The sequence below is a fragment of the Macrobrachium nipponense genome, chromosome 45, assembly GCF_015104395.2.
Source record: "Macrobrachium nipponense isolate FS-2020 chromosome 45, ASM1510439v2, whole genome shotgun sequence".
In the NCBI taxonomy this organism is placed as follows: domain Eukaryota; kingdom Metazoa; phylum Arthropoda; class Malacostraca; order Decapoda; family Palaemonidae; genus Macrobrachium; species Macrobrachium nipponense.
Genome location: NC_061105.1, coordinates 4,001,629 through 4,016,723, shown reverse-complemented (window position 1 = coordinate 4,016,723; position 15,095 = coordinate 4,001,629). Strand labels below are relative to the sequence as shown.

The 15,095-nt window shown below is 42.5% G+C and overlaps 1 protein-coding gene across 4 annotated transcripts in view; it reads left to right on the top strand.

Moving 5' to 3' along the window:
* LOC135214309 (enhancer of mRNA-decapping protein 4-like) overlaps positions 1 to 13,886 on the top strand; it is a 57,280-nt gene extending 43,394 nt beyond the window's left edge. For all 4 annotated transcript variants that reach the window (XM_064248468.1, XM_064248471.1, XM_064248470.1 and 1 more), the window contains 3 exons: positions 5,185 to 5,389; positions 12,354 to 12,517; positions 12,753 to 13,886. In XM_064248468.1, the coding sequence (XP_064104538.1) occupies positions 5,185 to 5,389; positions 12,354 to 12,517; positions 12,753 to 12,927 (544 nt within the window). In that variant the 3' untranslated portion in view covers positions 12,928 to 13,886. The remainder of the gene's footprint in view (positions 1 to 5,184; positions 5,390 to 12,353; positions 12,518 to 12,752) is intronic.
* Positions 13,887 to 15,095: the final 1,209 nt, after the last annotated feature.

Sequence of the window (15,095 nt, the reverse complement as noted above, 5' to 3'; positions counted from 1 at the left end):
GAGGTGCTCGACGTCCTATAAGTAGAGACATTCTCCAGGACGCTCGGCAAGCACCTTGCGGAAGACGAAAGCCATACGTCTTCCTTTAGTGTTCACACTCTCAGGAGCAGCGTGCGGCTCTCCCATGGAGACTCGCATGAGGACGTCCCTTAAAAATATTCAATGTCATACGCAAAACGCGGTTCGTCATAACATTGAGATGTTGGCAAGGTCGCTCGCCAGGACGCCTCTTGGCGGGCCTTGCATGCATCAAGGCGCTCAACGAGTTCCTCTCTGAAACGTCGTTAGAAGACTTTGTGTTCTCTGCTCAGACACGCTCGTAGCTAAGCGGAGGACGTTTTTTGAGGACGCTCAGCAGGACGCTTTCCAGGACGCTAAGCAGGACGCTCGCAGGACGCTCAGCAGGACGCTTTTGTGGACATTCGCCAGGACGCTTCGGTGGAAGCTCGGCAGGACGCTTTGCGAGAGAAAAGACTTGTTGAAGGCGTCTTATTTGCTGTTGAGGACATTTCTTTACAGAAATTTTTAAAAGGATTCGGAGTTAGCGGAGAGACATACCCGAATTTTTTCTTCGATCCCTCTTTCCTCTTCATCGATTTCTTTGAGAATCGGGAAGATTATATACTCGGATCCTGGGTGACTTTCGGTCATGTTAAAGGGTTTTCCCCTATTAGCAAAGTGCTAATAGTTTTGTCAAGTCAGGACGTTTTCCCCTTTGTCATTTAAGTGGGGGACCCCATCATAAATGGGGTAGTTCTCATTGACATAGATTTTAACGTTTTTATCGTTTAAGCGGATAAACTCATTAACAAATTTCGGAAGAGCTCTCATTCATTTTCAGAGGCTCATCCGGGTTAAGAGAAAGACTTGTAGACTATCCAGGAAGTCTTTTGGTCCAATATCATAAGAACATTGAACGGTCCCTTTTTTCGATCCTCGGTTCTCTCTTGATGATCTCTATTCGAATGTTACTCCCTTTTCTTGGAAAAGAGTCTTGGCAAAGAGTCAAGGAGTTCTTTTTTTTAAAGTCTCGTTCATTAGAACGTGGACAGTCGTTTTCCTTTCTTTCTCTCTTCCTCGTCCAGGAAAGATGTAGTAGAGAATTCGATGTTCAAATTAGTACTACAATACTTACGTAGTTTATCTTTGCGTCATTTTGCTAACGCATGGGTCGAGTCATATACGCATATCGTATTTACCTCTGCGGATAGAAGCCGAAAGAACTGTTGTTCTAATGTATTTATTTGACACTCCCTTCAACCTTCCAAGAGTTTTCGGAGTAAGAACAACTCTTCAGGTATTGTTACGACAACACCAACTCAGCTTCTGTATTTAGCGAATTCTGTTTCGTTTAAATAGGCCTGCTTGAGAGTTTCCTTTTGCTCGATAATATCATACCTATTCCTTCGTAAAGGGAGTAGCTGGCAACTCAGGCAGATAGTATTCTGTTCACCATTGAAGCTTTCCTTCGAGGAAGACTTCTCCTTCACTCTTTTTGATAGAGATCGAAGGTGGTCGATCTCCATCCTTATTTTGTTTTCTTGAAGGAAAGAATTTAGGATGGAGATCGTTGTTCAGAATACTATAAATATACTACGTATATTAACCTCGCGACATGATTCTACTAAGCAGTTGAATTGTCCAAGGGTAGGCGCATATCCTAGTTATTCTACGGATTGCGACTTAGACGAGAAGTATTCTAATTGAACTGCAACATCAACTCAGCTTCTGTATTTAGCGAATTTTGTTTCGTTTAAATATGCCTGCTTGAGAGTTTCCTTTGGCTCGATAATTTCATACCTATCCCTTCGTAAAAGGAGTAGCTGGCAACTCAGGCACATAGTGCGAGACGATGATCAAGGCTGCTGTTACTGTGATCTACGCAGTACCGGCTAGCTCGGTGTCATGCGCGGTTGTTTACGTCTCTCTCCCTTGCGGGAATGGCTGAATAAACCGTCTCTCTGCCCTACAATCATGGATTTTAGCCTCGGGTTGAGGAAATTTCTAGTAATCTTGAATGATCATACCTGCCGTTTACTTAGAAAATTTCAACAAGATATCTCTTATACTTGTTAGGTGCGGGTTTTACCGCACGGTAACATTCTGTACGAATCTACCGCGGCATAGCACTATAATAATGCTCTCCTGCTTATGCAAAGCGCAGCCTTATTTAGGGAAGGAAGCAGGCTGAGTGAGGGAATGGATAAGTTTGCTGGGGACCATTTCCTCGCTGGAGAAGCTTGTTTTCCCTGAATAAACAGCAATTCAGACCTCTACAAATTTTCCTCACAAGAAATTGGAATAACATCAAAGATCTTGTAATTCTAATTTTCTCTCAACGGCTTGAGGATCACCTCGGGTGATAGCGAGAGGGTGCCAGACATCCGAACAGAGAACAGATGTTCTGGCACATTGTCTGAAAGAATTGGAAGCCAAATTGGTCGGCTCTCCAGTTCCTCGAAGGGTGAGTTTGGATCGACTGGCCCAAATCATCTCGGATAATTTCTCAGCTCTCTCATAGCTCGAGAAGAGAGAATTGGTTATGGGCTTGGGCACGGAACGTAACGATCCTCAAGAGGTTCGTTAAACTAGTGCACGTCCGTGCGGGTCTTCTCGATCGAAGGCAACTACTGACGTCTGAGTAATCCTCACTTAGAAGTATGTCGAAAGTGAGGAGAGACTGAGGGCGTCCTTTCGTTAAGTTTTCGTAATATTGAAGACGAAGGAGCTTCCTCTTAAGTTGTTCCCTTATTCATGATCCTAGAGATTAGCTTTAGTCGCCACATGTTGGCCTCTAAGAGGTTAGATTCACAGAGGTCAGGTAATTCAGAGAATTGTCCAAAGACCCTTCCCGAGAGAATCTGTGTAATCTAACATCGTCACTTAGTGAAGTATCTAATATCTCTCCTCTCTGACTCTGAAGGCGTTCAGACTATCGAGAAGCGATAAGAGCTTCAAGATTAATGGCAGTCTCTTGGCGGCAAGGCAAAGCAGTGCTGCCTATTTTCATTTTTCAATCGGAGGGGGCCGTTTCTGGAGATAGTGAAGGGAAATGACTGTTCCTCCACCTCGACCTCTGTGAATTTCGTTATGGTTCTATCTTTCCGTATGAAGTATGAGATAAGATAGAAGTCCTAACTATTGTAGAATATGCAAATATGTTGTTGACGGCCTCTAGGCTCCGAGATTCGGTTCTGTCAAACAACAAAGCTTCACGATCTTTGAGGTCTGTGGAGATCTTGAAATTCTCTGGATCAAAGGTTCCGGCATGGAACTTAGACGTAGTCTGAGTTTCTGATGCCAAAAGCATTTCGAACCTATCCTTTCTGCGAACTTAATACACGTGACCAGAAAGGCTAATATTCTAACCGCTCTAGCCACGGCAAGGAGGGTTAGTGAGGTTTTAGCCATCATCAGAGGTTTTGGCTTTAAAGGACATAATGCGGTCTGTCCGCTAAGCCTTCCGTTCTTGATAAGAACGAAAAACCTGTCTAACCATTGACCCGAAGGCTTGGAGACCAAGGGTATGGCACAAATTATTGGGCAAGGGCATTAGAGAGTCCTGTGCCCTGTAGGGTCTCTCAAGTTTTATCTTGATAAAACTTATAGAAAGTCAAGGGTCAACAGAACAATCTGCGGTGTTCCGTAAAAAGACCAGACTAGTTCATGTCCAAGAACACCCTGGCATGATAGCCAAGGAGTTCTTTTAAGAGGTCTCATTCATTATGTTTGCATAAAGATTTGAGATTTTTTCTTATATCAATGCTCAAGAGGTGAGGGCGCGGCCTCGGAAGCATTTCAACAGAGCATGACACTCAGTAACATCCTGAGTGCCACGCTTTTGCGAAGCAACTCTGGGTTCGCTTCACACTCCGACAATCTGCGGTGTTCCGTAAAAGACCAGACTGGTTCATGTCCAAGAACACCCTGGCATTATAGCCAAGGAGTTCTTTTAAGAGGTCTCATTCATTAGGTTTGCATAAAGATTTGAGATTTTTTCTTAATATGAATGCTCAAGAGGTGAGGGCGCGGCCTCGGAAGCATTTCAACAGAGCATGACACTCAGTAACATCCTGAGTGCCACGCTTTAGCGAAGCAACTCTGGTTCGCTTCACACGTCCCAGACGGATGTGAAGACGACATTTCAGATCCGTAAGTCGCTAGGACATTACATATCCGTAGATATATTATTGGGTGCAAGAAGCAACACGAATCCTATCCTATAGAAAAGGGATAGGTGTGCTTTTAACTTTGAAGGGTTGGTCGCTTGAGGTGCGTTCCTTTTCTTTAGCCTAGAAGTTATGGAACTAACTTTGATAGGTTAGGTCAGGTGGTGGTTTTAGCTTCGGTGCCCTCAGAAGTATGGTCATATGGTCTAGTCACATTGTGGTCACGCCCCCGTTGACAGATCATCTAGAGCGCACCAGCATTACAGGTCTCTACCTCGCTGGCAACTCTAGTAACGCAGAAGCAGACTTTGGTGACAGTAATCACGAAGTCGGCTATGCTAACAGGTCAGGAACCAAGATGTATATCATCTACTTAATTTAGTTTCCCAAAATCCTATTCCGTCTCTTCCCCCCTTCCCACCATCCGAAGGTGGGATTCAGCTATATATATATCTGTCAGGTAAGTTTCATGAACAAAATGTTATTGTTATAATACAATTAAGTTTGTTCATCTTACCTGGCAGATATATAATTAAAGTGCCCACCCCACCTCCTCAGGAGACAGTGGCACTGATAAAATATGAATAGAAAATGGGAATAGTTCCTGATATCCGCCTCCCAGCGGCGGGAATGGGTACTACCACCTGGCCGCCCACTGCGTGTGCCGCGAATTTTTAAATTCTGTCGGACTTCAGAAAATACAGCTATATATATATCTGCCAGGTAAGTATGAACAAACTTAATTGTATTATAACAATAACATTTTTTTGTAATTCAGTGTTGCTTTCATTTTTGTACCTATGTTTTATTTGTTTTGTATTTTTACTTGAAAATTACTGGAAACTAATCATTCATATGGGAAACAAACCTTCAGTCTTGCTCATTCACGATTAAAGGTATCTTATATTTGTGCCGCGTTTCATGCCGATGTTACAAACTTGTGTATAAGATTATCTTTAGTATTCACAACAGAAGTATAGCATAAAGGATTCTAATTCAGCACAATACCTTTCAGGATTTCAGATGCCGTGTGCGATCGTATCAAATCCTTGGTAAGGGAAGAAGTGTCTCGTGCATTGCAAGAACACCAAGCTAATGTTGATGCGAAGAGCAGAGCTCACACACCTGCTCCCCCAGCTCACCCACATAACCCAAAGGTGGCCCAGCAGCAGGTTCAAAGCTTAATATCGTCGGGTCAGTTCAACACAGCCTTCAAGCAAGTAAGTCTAAATTGACCTAGTACTACTGAGATTCTTAAGAACCTGTATGATGATATGCAGATTTCATCCCTTGAGATTCAGTGTTATATGTAGAAAGTTAACAAAAAAGTAACCTTCAGAAATATTAAAAGAGGATAGAGAAAAAATTGAAACAAATAAAAGTTCAATTTTAAGCAGCAAAAATTCCATGAAGTGTAATTGGTTCAAACTCTGACTTCTGAATCAACTCTACCGTACGTCTTAATATCTTGTGGTTGGGGACCTTCTGAGAGCAACTACCATACCTAAATCTGATTTTTTAACATGGATCTTCAATTGTGCCATCTGAGAACTTAAATAAAGAATTATCTTTTAAAAAATGTATTGAGATGGTGGTTATATGTTTCTCAAGATACAACATTAGGAAAACAAAAAATCCTTGTTTTCATACAATCAACTTACCTGTCAGATATATACATAGCTAAGACTCCGTTGTCCCCGACAGAAATTCAAATTTCGCGGCACACGCTGCAGGTAGGTCAGGTGATCTACCGTCATGCCCTGGGTGGCAGGATTAGGAACCATTCCCGTTTTCTATCATATTTTCTCTGTCACTTGGAATGTAAACAACGTTTGCAGTTCCTCCTGACTTGATTTTTGGGTTTCATCGCCATCGATCTTCTGGGCTATCTTTTGCAGGGAAGTACTGGGTCTTTGGTTCGGCATACGCATATTAATTTGTTTTAATAACTTTGGCTTCGAAAATTTCGAAGAATTGTTTACGTGTAACTACCAAACTTTTCGGTAGACACTCATTTAGTTTGCAAAAAAGGGAAATATTAATATTTATTCATTAATACTTGTAATAAGTGTTAGAACTTTATTGAAGAAATATAAAACTCTAACTTCCTACTTTAGGAAGTCAGGAAAGCATATAACTTTTTACGCTTCCTTTAGAAGCTTTAATAGCTCTCGTGCTAACGAGCAGTTAGAGTATTAACAGTAATAGTAGTTTTTGCATCCTCATCTCCTTCTTACTCTACAGAATCTACTAATTAATAAATTTGAAGATAATTGGATATAGCTCAAAAATGCAAGCTCTTATAAGGTAAGAAGTGAATTTAGTATTCCCAGTGCAGTGGAGGGTGCATTCTGATCGGCTCTGTTTCGCTCCCAGGTCTAGACCGCTTCCAAGCTCCCAAGCCCAGAGGAGAAGGAAAGTCGAAAGCCTTACGGAGGTTATGGAGAATCCCCACCGATCAGGCGTCCCCTCGGCAGGATCTGTAGAACGTCCCAGACTGCCAAGTTCGCCATTGGAAAGGCGTCCTAAAATAGTAGAGGGTGCGTCCGATCGGCTCTGTCTCGCTCTCAGGCCTAGACCTCTTCCAAGCTCACAAGCCCAGAGGAGAAGGAAAGTCGAAAGCCTTACGGAGGTTATGGAGAATCCCCACCGATCGGGCGTTCCCTTGGCAGGATCTGTAGAACGTCCCAGACTGCCAGGGATAGCCATTGGAAAGGCATCCTTAAAAAAGTGCGTCTCTTCTTCGTTTGTTTTCTTCATCTTACATCCGAAAAGACGAAGAATGTACATGTTTGGAGTTCGGACGATCTGGCGCGTTCTCTGAAAACTAAGAGAACACTGAGCGAGAAGCTGAGAGCCAGCCAGCAAGCTAGCGCGAGCCACGTTCCAACATCCAGCAGCGAGCCGCGTTCCAACAGACTAGCGCGAGCCGCGTTCCTACAGACTAGCGCAAGCCTCGTTCATACAGATAAAAGCGAGCCGCGTTCCAGAACATTTTTCTTGGCGCAAGGCGCCTTCAAAGAGAAAACAGACGGCTAGACTGAGGAGCCTTATAGTAGAGTGGCAATCAGAAGGATGCTTCCATTGAACGTTTACTGGCAAGAGGCTCGTAAAAGAAGACTAGAGGCGCTCGGAACTATCAGGGCGCACGGGACCTTCCACGCAAGCGGAACGTTCCAGGAGCGAGTCTCCTTTCTAGCGTGCGGAACATTCCAGGCGCGCGGAACTATCCAGACGCCTGGCGCCAGGATCCAGGCGCCAGAATATTCCAAAGTCTTCATTTGAGAGAGAGGTCAGTCGCGAGGCTCCTCTTTGAGTTTTTTTAACTTGAGCAACTTTCCCCTGGCAAATGTGGAAGATGTCGCACAGGCGGCCGTTGCTTTGGTCAGAAGGATTCTGATACTAAGAGAAGCCCCTTTTCATTATTCAGAAGACTCCTGTGTTAGGCAGTTCCTCTCAATGCGGACTCTCTCCTTCATCCATGCTCTTCCCTCGTTTTGAGGAGGCAAGATCTTTGGGAGTTTTTCTTAATAAGAATCTCATCGACGTTTGGGTATGATGGCGGATAGGAAATATCTACTTCCTTCTGTAAACCCTAGTGATGAACAGGAATTCTGTCTCTTCCGCGATTTATGAGGAAATCACGAAGATTTAAAGAGTTCCTGGATTAACTTCCTTCCTTAAGGATATATATATACTCTTTCTATCGTTCTATTAACGAAAAGAACGAAGATAGTAGAAGGTATTAGAGTATCTGCTGTATGAGAATACGATACGGTCAAATCATAAACACATACCGTAGTTACTATTTTCCTGTGCAACTCATTTACCAGTATCCTTCTACGACTTTCCTAGGAAGGACTACGCTTAAAGGGATTGTTAAGACAATACCTACTTAGCTTCTAGATTTATCAAAGTCTTGTTTTGCTTAAATATGCTTTAATAAGAACTTCCTGAAGTTCGATAATAATTTTATAAGATTCCTTTATTAAATGGAGTAGCTGGCAACTCTGGAAGAGTAAGGCCAGACGGCTAAGGGAGACTGCTTTCGCTGAGAGCCTGAGACCAACGCAGTACCATGTAGGTGTCGGTCATGAGCTGTCGGGTTCATCTCTCTCTCCTGCGGGATGGAATAACTATCCATATCTCTCCCCTACAATTGCGGTCTTAGCCTCGGATTGAAGGGATAGTTAAGCTAACATAAATTAAATATTGTATGCCTTTTGCTAAGAAGCTTTCAATAAGAGAGATATTACAACCTTTCAGTGCTGTTTACCGTAGGTAACATTATTAAAGGATTCTATCGCAGCAGAACATTATTTTATATAATGCTCTCAGGCTTACGAAAGCATGGCTTATTAGAGTGCCTGCTCAGAAGATGGATGAGTCGGATGGGAAACATTCTCTTTGTGGCAGAACTTGTTTCCCTGAATGGACTATACTACGTATATAAAGTTTTTTCCTACTAAGAACGGAATTAACATGTGAAAGGATGTCGGGTACCATAAAGGCACAGGTGTTCTGGCACATAACCTAAAAAGAATTAGAAGGATGCGCTAGAAGCGCCAACCTGGCGCAATGCGCCAGAAGCGCCAGCCGCGCCAACCTGGCGCAATGCGCCTGCGCCAGAAGCGCCAGCCTGGCGCAGTGAGCAAAGAGCACCATCCAAGATTTTCTCGTTTTAGCGAGTTATTAACCTAAGAGTCCAGTAGCCTCTCGGACACCAGGCTCGGTAACGGCAGGATTCGTTCCTGATTTCGTTACCCATTTAATCACTTAGGCCAATTCCACGACTCTCTCATATCGCAAAGAGCGTTGAGAATCCCTTTTTTCGCTCCTGTTCGCGTTAACAAAGAGAACCTTCTCGATTGACGATAATAACTGTTAACATGTCTAACATTTATTGGAAAGAGTTGTGAGAACCAGCTGAAAGTCTTCTTCATAGATCTCTTAACAAGGTAGAAGACGAACAGGCTTCCTATAAACTGCTTCCTTTTCCTCGAACCAAGAGAGGTAGCAATATACGCCATCTTTATTTTTTTAGAAAGGGGAATAAACTTTAGTCTTTTTTCCCCTAAATATAAATTTTTTGCAGAATTAAAGGGCATCAAAGAAAGAGAGAATAATACTTTATGCCTCATTTTGGCCTTAGAGAGGTTGGATTCACAGAGGTCACGTTCTTCTCACAACATGTTGAAAGTTTTTTCCAAGAGAGTCTGGATATTCTATCAGCATCTATTATAAATGGACCTTAACAACCTCTCCACTCTGAGTCTGTCTGACTGACCAGAAGTGGACATGAATGAGAGGATTTTTTAAGGTAAATGACAAGAGTCATGGCCAAGACATAGAATTGCTGCAGATCGTGCTAGAGGGAATGAGGAAGCTGTCCTCTTCCGATACCTCTGTGAACCACATAACGGTTTTTTCTTCCCTTTCAGAGGGAAGAATCACCTTTGTATATGTCTGCTATCAAAGAATGCAGTAAAAGGCTATACTCTGTCTCTACAAAGGGAATTGGAGATAGCAGAGGATTAAGATCTTCGGGATCTTATATGATACCTCAATATGACAAGAGTAGGATATCATGTACTTCTAATGGGATCTTTTTTGTGGCCACAGATTCCATGTTCCGACAAGATGGAACTGCTCCTCATCAAACTTCTTTGAGAAATTTTTATGAGGGAATTCTTTGTTTCTCTTGGTCCTAAACGACCAAGAAGACAAGTGAATTTTTTTTTGAGCATTGGAATCTCGCATCAGATTCTATGGAGACTAGGCAATGGGTTCTTGCCAGCATAGTATGTCTGGCAAAAGAACTAAAACCCCCTATTCCTGATTCAATGTTTTCAGATAAGAGGTTTTTGTGTGTTGTCCAGGCAGGGTACTTACGTTTTCATCTACAGTAGAATGGTTCAAACGTTTGCCTACAGAGTCTTTGGAATGCGATGACGGCTCGAAATGCTTCCCAGAAGGTGTTCAGAGGGATACAATAAAGAGCTAGAAATCAGGAGTCCTCCCAATTTCAGCTCGGAGTCTCCTTCGACTTCCAGGCTTCTTCCCTTCCTTCGGACAAGGATAGGGAAGATTCTGCAACGAGAAACCCCTTCAACAGGTAAGAAGAGATCACGTGAGCAAGGGAAGTACTCAAGAAGGATCCTCCTCGGAGGAAGACTCTTATCTTTCGTACTGTTAGATATCCTATCGTATACTGGATGTAGCTGACTACAATCACCTCCCCTTGCCGGAGAGGCCAAAGCTCAAAGTGGAAGAATTTCTTCCACCCTTCTCCAGTCTTGTGATTTACTATTGTGGATGTTCAGGACTTTCGGACAATGTAGCGCCAACCAGGAGCCTTATGCCAAAACAGGCGTAATAAACGCCAGAGGCAGACAGCCCCAAGAACACTGTCATTGTCTGACGAGGAGAAAGACCGGGCCTACAACATGACACAGATGTGCTAGATGCGAACATATTGGACAGATAAGAGTGTCCGATGTGGACATTGCCAGACATCCTCGAGACTCTACCAAGCTCGAAGCTCCGGCAAGTGGGGAGGAGCCAACCAGGCGCCGCCAGGCAGGCACGAGGCGCCAGGCAGGAGCGAGGCGCCAGGCAGGCGCGAGGTACCAGCCAGCCGCGAAGCTCCAGGCAGGCGCAAGGCGCCAGGCAGGCACAAAGCGCCAGCCAGGCTCTAGGCGCGAATCTCCAGCTAAGGCGCGAGGCGTCAACCAGATGCGAGGCGCCAGTCAAGCGAAAGGTACCAGACAAGCGCTAGGCTCCAACCAAGAGCGAAGCACCAGCCAGGCGCGAGGTTCCTGCCAGGCTTCAGGCTTCAGATGGGAGAGATCCATTTCAAGAAAGCCCTGGTCTTCTTTGAAACATGGAGATCTCCTAAGCACTTCATAAGTGACTTGATTCCTTCAAACAGCTGTGAATTAAAAGCGCAGGAAGTGCGCGCTTTTGCAAATTCTTGTTCTTTACATAACAATATGTCATATAAGACATATTAGCTGTGTTGTACGGTAGAGGCAACTCTGTGTTGACTTCTCATTACACAAAGGATGTCAAGTTAACCTACGAGAGTTCCTTCTCTTTTGGTTTATACGTTTCTGCGGATACGTTACTGGGATAAGGAGCCGACACTGATCCTTAACTTTGAGTTAAAGTTATTTAACTTGGTGAAATTATTGGGGTTTTTGAAAGGAGTGTGGGGATAACTCTTTTCAATTTGAGCGCGAACCCTCGTGTTAGGATCAGGTGATCGGGATCGGTGTTGCGCTCCTTAGTTATGCCAATAGGCATAGGTGTATTGTCATATAAGTGGATTAGCACCCATTGACAAGTACCTTTTAGGCTCTGCTGAGTAAGTGGATAAGACCCCATCGGCAGACCCACAAGAACTCTTGGCCACAGATCACATATCTCGCTAAAGTTTCTTGAGGTGATGCAGACTCCTTGGCAACAGTCATATGAAGTCTACCACATATCAGATAGGAACCAAGGTTTATTTATACCTACAACATATGTTGTTTACCTGTCTATTCCATGTTAGCTGTCTCTTACCCTCCACCAAAGGGTGTCAATCAGCTATGTATATATCTGACAGGTAAGTTGATTGTATGAAAATGATATTATGATACAATAAAGTTTCATACATACTTACCTGGCAGATATATACATAGCTAAGACTCCGTCGTCCCCGACAGAAATTCAAATTTCGCAGCACAAGCTGTAGGTAGGTCAGGTGATCTACCGTACCGTCCTGCCCTGGGTGGCAGGATTAGGAACCATTCCCGTTTTCTATCATATTTTCTCTCTTCCACCTCTCTCCTGCGGGGAGGCTGGGTGGGCCATTAATCGTATATATCTGCCAGGTAAGTATGTATGAAACTTTATTGTATCATAACAATATCATTTTTGTCTGCTACCCTATGATCATTACATAGTACTAATGAAAATAAGGGTAAAATCCCCCCATCCATGAATTTTTTTGGGAATTCAATGCTTAATTGTTTCACCTGTTATCACAAAACATAGTAATAAGTTTGTTTCTAGAAAACAAACATTGTTTAAAAGATATTTATTTTTGCAAGCTGCAGTAGAGATTTGTAACTGTCCCAGTTCCAGGAAGATGTAGCATCAGATTGTGAAGATATTCATATTTTTTGTTCTCTATTTCAGGCACTATCAGCATCCGACTTAGGTTTAGTGGTATTCGTTTGCGAGCGGGTGAACCCCCAGCAAGTGTTCAACATGAATCCCTGTCCGTTGTCACAAGACGTCCTTCTCTCCTTAGTGAACCAGCTGTCCCATGATCTTTCAACCTTTACAGATCTGAAACTGAAGTAAGTGTAGTACTATATGTTATTGAAAACTTTGAGATCTTGTAGAACACCAGTACATATGTTGCAAATACAAGTGGCAGCCCTCTAGCCTTAGTAGTTTGTAGATCTGAGGGCAGACAGAAAAACTGCGGACATACAGACAAATGGCTGTCTCAATAGTTTTTGTTACCAAAAAATTAAAAAAAAATAAATAAATAAATAAACTTTTCAGGCAATTAGAGACTTTTCTTTCTAGGTACTTGGAAGAGGCTGTCATGAACTTGGAGCCAAGCCACCCAGTGACCCGCGAACACATGCGCCATGTCCTGCAAGGATTCCAGCGCAATCTCAACACTTTCTTGGCGGCCAATCCAAACCACAAGAAAGTCAAAATGCTTCTTATGGCTGTTAACCACTTAGCAGCGTCGTAAACAAAGTGTTTATATAGTATGTTGTCTATTGTTAGTCATTTAGTTTTTGTATCTAATTGAAAAAAAAAACCAGCATTGTTCGGAGAGCTGCTTTTCAAATATTATCATTCCTTAGAGTGTAACTTGTTTAAGTATCTGTTTAGTTATGGTTATGTTTTTATTTCTTTTGAATGGAAACATAGTTTCTTTTATACTTACCATGTTTTATTACTTTGAAAGGGGAATGATTGGTTAGACAAAATAAATCTTTTTATTTTATACTATAAATGAAGTGCAGTATCAAAACCAGTGCTGATTTGTCCAATTTGAAATCTCCACAGAAATTTCAAACAATAATAATTATATATTTCCCCATAAAGTGAATGTTAAGCTTACATAAGCTTTAGTATGTTGAATAATTCCCTGTTTTTAAAATTATTTTTTGTTGAAGCAGATTATATTTTGTTTATAACAAAAGCTTTTCCTCTCTTAATGAATATGATGATCTCCTTGGACTGTTTTCATACATTCTTTGGCTATTTATACATTTTCTGGGTCCTCTTTATAGTCCCTAGGAACCCATAGATTGTTAATGACTTGTGATAATTACCACTTACTCAATTTTACAGTTAATACATAACAGTAATTGTAATCAAGGCTTGGATCATTTATACTTCATAAATGGATTTGGGTGCTATATACTGTGAACATATCACGACACATGTATGTATAATTTACAGTATTTATGAAGCAGCATTTTATTAGAAGAAACTGTCAAGAAAACCGATTGATTTTGATTTTTTTCAATGATACTGCTGTTTGGAATAGAGCAGCAATTGTAAAATTGTGTAACAATCCAGTTAAACAAGTTTGTGTTTAGAAAGGAAATCCTTTGTAGTACTAAAACTGCAATATTTATAGCATCAAATGAAGATGCCTATTTTTTTAGAAACAAAAATAAAGATTTCATTTAAAGTTGTGGTGCAGTATTTGAAATACAAAGTTCCTCGTACATTCGTGTTGACAGAAGGTTTCGTTCATTGGAGTTTTTATTTTTTGAGGTTTGATGATGTCATCGTTTACATATTTTGAACATTATTTATCCGCGGGTTGACCTGTACATTAGTTTTCCCAAATTTATATAATTATACTTTTTCAGCTAGCTTTACCAATATTAATTGGCTTTTTAAAGCTAGCTTTATCAGTACTAATTGGCATTTTTAAAATGACAATTTGTCCAAAATTGCATTTTTCCTAACTATACAAACCTGAGGTCCTTTTACAATAGGAAGGTACTAGCGGCAGCTGGATAGGTCGTAAGCTTTCGAACAAGGGGTTCGGTAGTTAACTGCTTGTCCGACAGGCGCGCGCGCGCGACTGGTAGGTAAACAAATCACTTTTGCTTTTGGCCCAAGCAAAAACTGCAGAGTGAGGGGTGGCATGAGGTGGGGCTATGTGTAAAAGGACCTCAGGTTTGTATAGTTAGGAAAAATGCAATTTTGGACAAATTGTCATTTGTTCCGACACGGCATACAAACCTTCGGTCCTTTTACAATAGGAAGACTCACTTCTTGGTGGGAGGAATCTGAGTCTTTTGTGAACAGACTGGTGTTCGCCCAAGCCAACTTGGGAATGCCTCCCTGGTCGTAAGAGCGAGGGAGGGATCCAAGCCTCTGTCCGATTGATCGGGGTGTGCACCGCAGGATCAATGGTCAGACCTCTGGACCAAGTACTAAGAGAGAGGCAAGCGTATCTCTTCGTACCAGCAAACAAGAACAAGTTCCTATTTGCAAGAGGCAACATAACGTTATGGTTTGTCTCTTGTTGGCATCCACTTCCCCCCCTTGTAGGAGGAAGTGGTGGATATTCGCTCCCATCCCTAGTGAAAAAGGGATAGGATGGGGCTCTGTCGAGTAGCTCACCGGCATCTCGTTCCTTATCCAGCAAGGTGATGACCGTATCCCCCTACCCAGGTAGAGGGTGGTTAGAAAAGATAGGAAGAGAAGCCAGTCACTCTCTCATTCACTTTATCTATTCTTGACAGTCCACACCAGGACTCGATGCTGTTCATCCTGCTAGGGTCCTGGGTTAGCTAAGAACAACGTGTTGAGCAGCCCCACCGGGTGGGTCCTAAGGAAAACGATCCAAGGACCTGTGGGCAATATCCAAAAGGTAGAAGGAGGTGCCAG